The 10,221-nt window shown below is 49.7% G+C and overlaps 6 protein-coding genes across 6 annotated transcripts; 2 read left to right on the top strand and 4 right to left on the bottom strand.

Annotated features, from left to right (window-relative positions):
* Positions 1 to 3: 3 nt before the first annotated feature.
* FVEG_07875 (Atypical/ABC1/ABC1-A protein kinase) lies at positions 4 to 2,634 on the bottom strand. The gene has a single exon (XM_018896584.1). The coding sequence runs from the start codon at positions 2,492 to 2,494 to the stop codon at positions 305 to 307; it is 2,190 nt and encodes a 729-aa protein (XP_018754070.1). The 5' UTR covers positions 2,495 to 2,634; the 3' UTR covers positions 4 to 304.
* Positions 2,635 to 2,705: 71 nt separating this feature from the next.
* On the bottom strand, positions 2,706 to 4,569 carry FVEG_07874 (hypothetical protein). Its single transcript, XM_018896583.1, has one exon. The coding sequence runs from the start codon at positions 4,352 to 4,354 to the stop codon at positions 2,999 to 3,001; it is 1,356 nt and encodes a 451-aa protein (XP_018754069.1). The 5' UTR covers positions 4,355 to 4,569; the 3' UTR covers positions 2,706 to 2,998.
* Positions 4,570 to 5,065: 496 nt separating this feature from the next.
* Positions 5,066 to 7,297, top strand: FVEG_07873 (protein phosphatase 5). Its single transcript, XM_018896582.1, has 7 exons — positions 5,066 to 5,465; positions 5,525 to 5,605; positions 5,666 to 6,101; positions 6,151 to 6,394; positions 6,450 to 6,811; positions 6,860 to 6,984; positions 7,039 to 7,297. The coding sequence occupies exons 1-7, from the start codon at positions 5,334 to 5,336 to the stop codon at positions 7,075 to 7,077; spliced, it is 1,419 nt and encodes a 472-aa protein (XP_018754068.1). The 5' UTR covers positions 5,066 to 5,333; the 3' UTR covers positions 7,078 to 7,297.
* FVEG_16198 (hypothetical protein) lies at positions 6,669 to 7,838 on the bottom strand. Its single transcript, XM_018905434.1, has one exon. It carries the CDS (start codon positions 7,711 to 7,713, stop codon positions 7,279 to 7,281), a length of 435 nt encoding a protein of 144 aa, XP_018754067.1. The 5' UTR covers positions 7,714 to 7,838; the 3' UTR covers positions 6,669 to 7,278.
* A 35-nt stretch (positions 7,839 to 7,873) lies between these two features.
* FVEG_07872 (transcription elongation factor spt-4) lies at positions 7,874 to 8,732 on the top strand. Its single transcript, XM_018896581.1, has 3 exons — positions 7,874 to 8,031; positions 8,092 to 8,345; positions 8,398 to 8,732. The coding sequence occupies exons 1-3, from the start codon at positions 7,948 to 7,950 to the stop codon at positions 8,429 to 8,431; spliced, it is 372 nt and encodes a 123-aa protein (XP_018754066.1). The 5' UTR covers positions 7,874 to 7,947; the 3' UTR covers positions 8,432 to 8,732.
* FVEG_16197 (hypothetical protein) lies at positions 8,454 to 9,868 on the bottom strand. Its single transcript, XM_018905433.1, has 3 exons — positions 9,748 to 9,868; positions 9,616 to 9,656; positions 8,454 to 9,563 (listed from the first exon to the last, which is right to left on the bottom strand). Exons 1-3 carry the CDS (start codon positions 9,839 to 9,841, stop codon positions 8,682 to 8,684), a joined length of 1,017 nt encoding a protein of 338 aa, XP_018754065.1. The 5' UTR covers positions 9,842 to 9,868; the 3' UTR covers positions 8,454 to 8,681.
* Positions 9,869 to 10,221: the final 353 nt, after the last annotated feature.

Below are 10,221 nucleotides of genomic sequence, written 5' to 3'. Positions count from 1 at the left end.
GCCCCACCAGATCTAGACTCATGAACTCAAGATACCGGTTCATCTCCGATCGTCCGAATCATAATGACTTGAAGGATGTAACAAGACATTTAGATACGCAGACAAGTTTGGCCCTGCCTACAGCCTTTCGATGAGTATATGAGTTGTCAAATTAGCTTCTACAATAATTGAAGTGAGTACTCTGTATCAAACATTGTTATCATGAAATCCCGTTTCTATTCCCGTCCCTCGACCGTTTTATCATCTAAATAATGTTACACATGAGATTATATGGTTCATAATTACACTTGACTCTCCGTCACTCTCACCTACTATATCCCCCCTTGGCAAGCGCATCCTCAAACATGGACTTGCAAGGAACCTTGCTACCCAATTTGGCGCACAGGAGGAACGCACCGCTGAGCTTTCGGTGAAGACTGTATGTCTCTTCTGGTGGAGGTGCCAGTCGCTCGTGGAGCATGACAGGGATGAGAGCCTTGACACGCTCCGTGATCGTCTGGTCTTTGAAATCATAGATATCAGGTGCGTTGGCAAGGAAAGGCTCCGCAAGTGTAAGAACAGACTTTGTGTGTGCTTCAACCATGGTGCGACTCTCATGGCCTGTCAGGTAGCCCAAGCTCTCTGACAACTCCTTGACAGCGGCCTTGTCGGATCGAGAGGCCGCAGCGAGAAGCTGCACATATTGTGTGACAAACTCATCAGGATATTCGCGAGATGCGCCAAAGTCGAGCAGCTCGAGCTTGTTGACATCCGCGTTGTAGAGAAAGTTTGTCCAATTTGGATCTGTCTGCATAAAACGAAACTCTGTGATCTCACGGAGACAGAGACGAAGAATCTGGGTGCCGATCCAGTCGCGTTGCTCCTGGGTGAAAGAGGTGATGCGAGTCACGCCAATACCATCCATGAAGTCCATAGTTAGTACTTGCTTACCCGATGCCTCGGGATAAACATTTGGCACCATAAAAACATCCTTCTCGCTTGAACCGAGAAGCTCTCTGTAGCGTTGAGCGCACTGAAGCTCTCGCTCATAGTCACATTCCCAACCGAGCTCCAATCGTGCATTGTCGATGGTTTTGTTGAGGTACAAACCCTTAGGGAGTAGCTTGGTAGCTGTGAGAAGAATGCTCAGGTTGTCGAGGTCCGAGTTGATCGAGTCAGCGACACCAGGGAATTGGATCTTGACAGCGACTCGCTTGCCGTTCTTTAGTGTGGCCTTGTGAACCTGACCGATAGAAGCAGCGGCGATGGGCTTCTCCTCAAAATCGCTAAAGAGCTCTCTCCATTCAGGACCGAGGTTTGCTACCAATACACGATCACGCTGCCAGGCAGGCATGTAATCAGCGCGATCCTGAACACGCTGGAGCACCTGTTGAATGGGCGCAGGCAGCATCTTGGTGTCCTGGAAACTCATCATCTGGCCAAGCTTCAAAGCAGCACCACGCATGCGCGAGAGCTTTGCTACCAGACGTTCCATGTTCTTCTCGCTCAGGAGGACAGATCCCTCGCCACCACCGCCAAAGGCTCGACTGAAGCCTTCGGTCATGGCGCCTCCCAACATACCTGCTGCAAGACCACTATAGTTCCAGATTCGGCTGATACGAGACGAGGGGACCTTGGATTCTCGTAAAGCATAGGGCGTCTCTGATGGCGTTGCTGTTTCCTCAGCAATCTCTCTGGCGGCTTGAATGACATCCTCGTCGATCTCTTTGTCGGCTGTAGGGGCTAACGGAGTGGCCTTTTCTGGCTCAGGTACGGGGGTTGCTTCCACCGGTTTCTGCTCAATGGGCTTCTCCTCCAACTGTTCCTTCTGCACAAACTTCTCAACCAAGGGCTCTTTCTCGGCTGGCTCTACAGGCTCTACAGGCTTTACGGGCTCCACTGGCTTGGACACTAGCTCTTGAGGTTTTACGGTCTCCTCTTCAAAGCTCTCTTCGAGGGGTGGTGGGCGCGGAGGCCAGTCTCGCATGGGATGTGGCTTCACAGGACCCCCAACTCCGGGGCGTGCAGGAGGTGCTCCGGGCCGACCTTGCTTTCGTAGAGAGTCGAGGACTTTGGAACCTCTCGCGGTATGGAAGATATTGACATCGATTCCAGGCGGTAGATCAAGGTCATCCTCTTTCGCCGGTTCCGATGTAACCTGTTGCTGTAGGCTCGGCCTGAAACTGGGTGTCGGGCTATTGAAGGGTGCTCTTTCGGTTCTCGTCACTTCAGGCGGAGCATTTTGTTTCGGAGTCTCGACTATAGGTTTCGTCTCTCGTGCTGCCGGTGCAGCTTGCTCGTATATGACCCCATCGCTTGCCGCCGTAGCATTCTGTGCTTTCTCCCCCGCCGGTGAGCTCCTTTGAGCATTTCGCTTCCTCAATGCCGCGGCAACGCTCGAAGTTCGACTGTAGGTATCGATTTGACGACCTCGGAGCGCGACATGCTTAGCGGCGACACCTCGAGAGGCATTGAGCACTGCTGCAAGGTCGATGGCGAAGTCGACGAACCTCATCAGGCTTAGACGGCCTACTTGGGCCAGAAGCACATTGAATGGAGGTGATTGATATTGTCTGGCTTGCTGGCGTTGGCTGCCAGCTCGGTTTGGTGGGTTGGTAGTTCCAAGGTCCAACGAAAAAAGTCTATGATCTAATCGATGGGTCATGCAACTAACGGGTTCCTTGTAAATGGCCTTTTCTGAGAGCTGTAGGAACCAGACACATAATTAAGCCATTAAAAATAATTGTCTGAATTTCAATTCTATTTGCTTTAACCTGTAAATAACCCAGGATGGTTGCGCTTCTTTATTGAGCCGCTGGAGGTATCGTGAAAAGTATGTAGCGCCAACACAACGCCATGCTATTAAAAAGTTTGACGAGGATAGTGACTGGTCATGTGAAAACAACCTGATGGAACATTGGAGTAATCTTCAGTCCATGAATGCACTTTGGGAGACATGGAAGATGTGGGAAGCAAGAGAAGCCCCGAATCTTATCACCACGGTATCTCATTTCAACCGTTACTTCTTTCCAGATATTGAGCCAGGTCTCTTCACTGATCTCAAAAGTGATCCTCTGGGAGTCATGGGCTTGGAATTTCCAAATGAGCTCCCACTTGATCCACGTCCAGGGGTGCCAACCTTACTCCAAAGCCTTTGCGCTGCAGGTGTAAGTCCACCATTGACCCGAGGACTACTAGGAAACTTTGGAACCGGCGTCTTGTCAACTCTCCCTGTAAGTCCATTCCTTGAAGATTCCTTCTTCGACTGGGATATCCTCTCCACCATGCGTTCGTGTAGACTTTCTCTGTCGCGTTGCTCTTGCAAGCGGAAGGGGTTTGGAGCTGCATCTCCCGGGCCTAGGTTGATAATAGGAGCAGGAAGGATTGGCTCATCATCATCATCATCCTCGTCGTCCACAAAAGCATACCCATTAACTCTTGGTGTCTCGCCTCCGCTAACAATGCTAGAGTCTCGATCATCTTTCCGAGGCTTGCCGGCAATGGCGTCTCGCACCGCTGACATGGTTGGAGATGGCGGTCTTGGTGTAATGCGCGGTTGTGGCATTCTCGTGTTCTCGTAGACTATCGACTTCGGTGCCATCCTTGAGGATTCTTCGGCCTTCTGAGAAACGGTGAGGACACCATCGTCTAACCCGTCAGGTCTGAACATCAAACTGTTTCGAGGGTTGGCATTCCAGGAATCCGGGCGAGCCGGACGGTCATCTTTGTCCTTGATGGCCAGCAAGTCTTTCTTGAATCCGTCATCGATGAGGCTTCGGGTTTGGCTCAGTCGATCCTCAACCTCTTTCTGTTTGATCATTTGCTTTGATGGTAGTTTGTTACCGCGCCAAAGCCAGGCATATTTGTCTGCCTTTTTCTGATTCTGTTTGTCGACAAGCTTGTAAAAGCTTTCATTATCCTCACTTGTGTAAGTATCTTGAAATTTTGTCAGGCTCATGTTGGCTCCTAGCCGTGGCTGCGGATCCGGAACATTCGAGGTAACTGAAGCTGGCGTATCACCGCCATACGTTGAAGGTGTGCGATCACCAGCAGTGAAGGAATTCGGTTGTGACGAGAGAGGTGCATTTCGGCGTCCCGGTGTCATAACATGCTGAAGTCTTCGGCCCGCACTTGAGATCCAGGCAGCATCCTTTGACTCCAGTGCATCCAGATACTCTTGCTGTATCTCAGTTTGAAGGAGTCCTGGGAAGAAGTCCCGGGCGATGATTTGGGATAATGCTTCCGTGTAGGTGTCTTCGTCAAGTACCTTCTTGGGTCGTTTTATCTTTTTGGCTTGAGGAGGCGGGGGCATCAAGTCCGTATCTGTCCGCTTGCGTACCAGCGCATTTGAGGTTCCTGACCCTGATGAGTCCATGATGGGCCAACCCTGGGCGCAAGGCGCGCACCAGCCGCGGAAAGTTCACTATCAGTGATGGATCGTGTTTTCTAGTTGCGATATGTCGCTAGGTACGGTTCAGATATTCAGAGTCGAGTCTTTTGGATATGAGTTTGGTTTGTTTCTGTTGGCTGTGACAACTTTGTCTGAGGTTCCAACAATGAAGCAGTGGGGCCGAGATCTTGATATGCAACTAACCGATCTCCGATTCGGCCAAGGCAGTCCAGGTACTCAAGGTAAGGTAACTTTGAAGTTTGAACAACCTGAAGCCACAGGTTAACTTCTTGAGTACCTTAGTAAGTCAGCGGCATTACTCTGAGTAGGCTTTATGAGTACCACAATAGCTTGGTGATTGAAAGTAGGAAAACTTGCGCTTGGGCTGTATAAACGTAGCTCAATAAAGAGACGATCTATTCCTTTTCGCATCTGAGGCTAGGCTCCAATGCAGCAAATACACACAAGACACACAAATCGGTGTCGGTGGCGATTGATAAAGATTCCCCAACTTTAGGCGCGTGGCCACGCTAGGCATTGCTGACTTGCGCCCAGCTGCGATCGCTTACAGGGGCATTCTAACCTATCACAAAGGTTGAAAGCCCTGAAGCCTTGCCCGTTAAGCTCGCCCCGCCAGGCGTTCTAGGTTCGTCTTCATGACGCCGCCAGCGGGGAGAAACTCCACCGAAAAGCCGCCCTCCATCAACGTCCATCCAAAACTTCTTTCCCCTTCCTCACATTGTGGAACCAAGCCGCTTTGGCAGATTGTCTCGCTTCTTTAGCATTCCACAAGCTTATTTCTGAATCCTTCCTTTCACAATCCACTTCTTCTCTCTTTGCGACTGACTTGAGCGGTTGTAGCTGCGCTCGGCGCAAACCAACGACAGAACCCCTCCCCCTCCTCCCTCTTCGATATCCTTCTGTGCAGCCAACTTCTTCGCCGAACAAACGCTCACTTCGCAAAATGGCTGTCGAACTCAAGAACAAGGGCAACAAGGCCTTCCAAGCGGGTGATTATCCCAGTGCTGTAGACTTTTACAGCCAGGCCATTAAGTTGAACGACAAGGAGCCTACATTCTTCACCAACCGAGCCCAGGTGCGTCAATATATCACACGACCTCAACCCCCAGAACCTTTCCTGACTTGGTACTCTAGGCATATATCAAGACCGAGGCCTACGGTTACGCCATTGCCGACGCTACAAAGGCCATCGAGCTCAACCCCAAACTTGTCAAGGTTCGCCACAAGACTACCAACGACCCGGAGGAAGAGGCTTTGAAATGTTGACCGTGCTAGGCGTACTACCGACGAGGACTGGCCAAGACTGCGATCCTCCGACCCAAGGAAGCCATTGACGACTTCAAGACATGTGTGTCCCTCGATCCCAGCAACAAAGATGCCAGGCTCAAGCTGGAGGAGTGCAAAAAGATCGTCCGTCAGCTAGCCTTCTTTGCGGCAATCGAGGTCGGCGATGAGCCTTCAGCGGCCGAGGGTCTTGATCTGGACTCCATGGTGGTCGAGCCAGGATACGATGGTGTGCGATTAGGCGATGAGATGACACAAGAGTTCATCGACGATATGATTGAACGTTTCAAGACGGGCAAGAAGATCCACCGAAAATACGTTTACCAAATCATCATCGCGGTCAAGAAGCTTGTATACGACGAGCCCACCATGGTCGAGGTCGAGATCCCCAGCGACGTGAAGCTCACTGTCTGTGGTGACACTCACGGTAAGAACACTTGTCGTCTGATGTTTACCAAGCTAATTCGCCACTTCAGGTCAATACTTTGATCTTATGGAGTTGTTCCGCCGCAACGGAACCCCCGACGAGAAGCACTGGTATCTTTTCAACGGTGATTTCGTGGACCGAGGTTCTTGGTCAACTGAGATCGCTCTGCTCCTCTATGCTTACAAGTGGCTGCGTCCTAACCAGTTCTTCTTGAATCGCGGTAACCACGAAACGGATGACATGAACCGTGTGTACGGTTTCGAGGGCGAGTGCAAAGCCAAGTATAACGAGCGGTAAGTCCTGCGAGCCATTCACATATCCGTGTGACGGTACTGATTGAGTATGAAGGGTGTTCAAGCTGTTCTCTGAGAGCTTCTCTGCTCTTGCTCTGGCCACTCTCATTGGCAAGAAGTACCTTGTCCTTCACGGAGGTCTTTTCTCTGATGACAGCGTCACTCTTGACGATATTCGAAAACTCAACCGACACAACCAGCGACAACCGGGTCAGGCTGGTTTGATGATGGAGATGCTGTGGACCGACCCCCAGGAAGAGAACGGCCGAGGTCCCAGCAAGCGTGGTGTCGGTATGCAGTTCGGTCCCGACATCACCAAGAAGTTCTGTGAGAAGAACGGTCTTGAAGCTGTTATTCGAAGTCACGAGGTTCGCATGGACGGTTATGAGGTGCAGCATGATGGCCGCTGTATTACCGGTAAGTTATTCTGGTATCTTTGTTGAACTTTTGCTGACCTTCCCTCAGTCTTCTCTGCCCCTCGATACTGTGACTCAACAGAAAACAGGGGTGCCTACATCAACATTGGCCCCGACTACAAACTCCAGTACGAGCAATTTGATGCTGTGCCTCATCCCGACATCAAGCCAATGGTGAGTGGCTCTCGATGCCCAATCTCGTAACCCCCAATACTGATCAACTGCCAGGCATATGCGCAAAGCTCTCTCATGTCTTCCCTGATGTAGAAAAAACGGAGAGCCTTTAGAAAGCGAAACAGGCGGCGATTTCACAATGTATTCAGGTCCCGGGCGTCTGGAAACGGTGCATATGCAGGGTAGGCCGATGGGCGATGTACATGCATACATTTATACCCCCATCTTCGGATAGATGAGATGATAAAATGAGGTTCCAGTTGAATGATGACAAATATGACAAAATGCCACTCTTCAAGCATTCCATACTCGATCTTGTCCGTCCGCTCCAACCATGGCGCCTAGCCAGTCTGAGCATTGTCGTAGTTGTAGGCTCACTTGCTCGCCATCATCCGTTGTGCCCTGCCATGCTGTGATTGCCGTTGCAAAGGAGCCAAGGTCTGGTCTTGGAATACGGACCCATGCATGGTCGTTGTCGATTTTCAGAATATCCATCGAAATTGCGGTTCCTACCATTCCCAGACATCGACGGAGGGCAGTTGTACAGTAGCTTTTCAGCGAAAGATTGTCAAGTGTGACAGTTGATGAGCCGCTGAGGCTGACAAGCTGCAGGTGTACATATGAGAATGGTGGCTCCTTGATTGTGCACGTGAGAAGATTATGAGACTTTTCGAGGTCTTTCTGTTGAAATATTGATTTTTGACTGCCTTGGCTTGAATTTTGCGTCATTTTGAATAGAAGCAAAAAGATGGTTTGTTAATGGTCCAGCTGATCTATCTTGAATGAAAGATTGAAGTTTGAGTGGATATTGCAGTTCTTGCATATGCCGCTTAAATGCATAATGGCTCTTCATCCGCCGCCTTTGTCGCGAACTTGTTCAACCTTTCAACAACCACTCTTCACGCCCCAGACCGATCGCCGAAACAAAATACCATCGACGGTGTCTCCCACGAAACACGAACCATGTCGTCTTCCAACTACGTCTCTACCGGCCAAGCGCGCTACCTACGAGCATGCATGGTCTGCTCTGTTGTCATGACCTACGCAGTACGTCCTCTCCGTCGCGAAGACCAGCACGAGCCCGAGACTAACATGTTGCGATCCTAGCGCTTCCGCGACGAAGGCTGCCCGAACTGCGAAGAGTTTCTGCATCTCCAGCACTCCCAAGACCAGATTGAGAGCTGCACCTCCCAAGTCTTCGAAGGAGTTATCACCCTCGCGAACCCGGCCAAATCATGGATCGCAAAGTACCAGCGCCTTGACAACTATGTCCCTGGCATGTACGCCATCAAAGTGTCAGGTCAACTCCCCGACGAAATTCGGTCGACGTTGGAAGACGAGTATAGAATACAGTACATTCCGTAAGTCGAACTTGGACACGGGTAGCATGGACTGAACTGACTTGGTTTATAGACGTGACGGCACAGAGGCGGAGAACGATGCTTAGGGTGCCAAGTTTTGACTGGCTTGGAATAATTTCTTCTACTGGTTCTGGCGAAACTGGCGTTGGAGGGACTGGCATGGCAGTAAATATGATGAAAATCGCGTGTGATTATTTAAAAGCGGCCGTTGTGGTATCGATGGTAGATTAAAGCAAAAACGCCCCATCCAATTCTTGTGCTGAACATAATTTTACCCATGCCATTTGCTATAATTCTTGTAACCCAGTCCAAGCTGTAAGACAATCCGTAATATTCTCAGTTGTTTCTCTGCTTCTTACCAGAGCCCATACCAAAGCTAAATCCAGCAGACTCTCTTGATCGTTTCTTCTCCATCTCCTCCTTCATTATACGTTCAGCCTCACTCATTTTCTTTGGCTGTTCAATCTTGGCTGGTTTCTTCGATCCTGAAGCGAGGGCGTTCTTCTTGGCCTGGGCGAAAACGTTCTTGGTCTGGGGCTTTCCGCCAAGCTTCATTGAAAGACCTCCAAATCCACCGGGCTTTGCTGGTGCTACTTCCGGCTCTTTCCCTTTGTCCGTAGTTGTGTCTGCTGTCTTCGAAGATTCTGCTTCAGGGGCTGTCATGTCAAGCGCGGGGCTTTCTGATGACTTCGTTTCAGAAGCAGCTGGCTTCGCTCCAAATGAGAGCTTGATCTTCTCGCCTTCTTGTCGCTTTAGCTCTCGAGCTTCATTGTCCTCTTCTTTCTCCTCTTCCCGACTGCCGGCGGTGGCTTGTGCTCGCTTAATCTGCTCCCGAATCATTCGTTGTTCTATCTCCTCGTTGCCTTGATCCTGGGCCTCTTTGCGCCTTAATGCTTCCTGTCGTCTTAGGGCTTCTGGAGATCGGTCTATCCACGCTATGTGAATACCCTTATCGTTTTCTTCAACGCGGCAGATTCCCTCGCGACCAAGATGTTTTGCGAATTCCGTTAAGCTGGCAAAAGAGGTGGCATTCATATGTATGTGTTCTTTGTTTCGTATGTACTCCTGATAAAATTGGTTGATATGGACCTGTTTTTCACCGTGACCGGTCCTGAGAAGCTGGAGAAAGTCTGACTGAAACTGCTGCGTGTAGGATTTTATGTATTTCTTGGGGTCTTCGCCGACAAGCAACATTTGTCGAACGTGAGATTCGGACATCTACCATGATAGTTAGTAATTTTCTCGCTTCATGACTCAGGGGGCCACAAACTGTGTGCTGACGGAAGCCATTCGCGTCTCTGCATTGCTTTTCTGTGAAATAGTTAGTATTTGTTATGAGACTCAGATGTGAGATGAAGAGGAGTTGAAACCACAATGATGAGACAGCGCAGCGTTTACTTACCGCAAACTTGACAGTACCATCTTAAACGCTGAAGGCCCTTGGCCTTCATGCGGTTTGCGACGTATTTCGTTGAACCGACCTCGGCCTTTGGCATATTGGCGATGATGTTTGAAGAAGGAAGATTCTCATGTAAAGAGCTAGTGGACGGAGAGGATGTTAAGAGTGTGGAGCCGCCTAGAAATAGTGGGGCCTTCTGTGCAGACCTCGAGATACCTAAGGTAGGGAGCAAGAAAGTATCAGACCTTAATAAAAGGTGTCAAAATATGTTAAGCAAAAGGTATCCTACTATAAACCTATATCAATATTATATGAAACTTATACTATGTTACTTAAGTCTTTTTATTATTTAGGATCGAGGTCCTCAGTTTTCGATCCTCCTCTAATCGGATTATTAAAGCAAGCTTACTTGCACAGCGCACTATGCTTACCAAAGGTATCCATAAAACCATCCATGATATCAATATCTTCGCTCGC

This window comes from Fusarium verticillioides, chromosome 3 (assembly GCF_000149555.1).
Source record: "Fusarium verticillioides 7600 chromosome 3, whole genome shotgun sequence".
Lineage (NCBI taxonomy): Eukaryota > Fungi > Ascomycota > Sordariomycetes > Hypocreales > Nectriaceae > Fusarium > Fusarium verticillioides.
The sequence above is the reverse complement of the archived record's forward strand: the minus strand, read 5'-3'. Positions and strand labels throughout refer to the sequence as shown.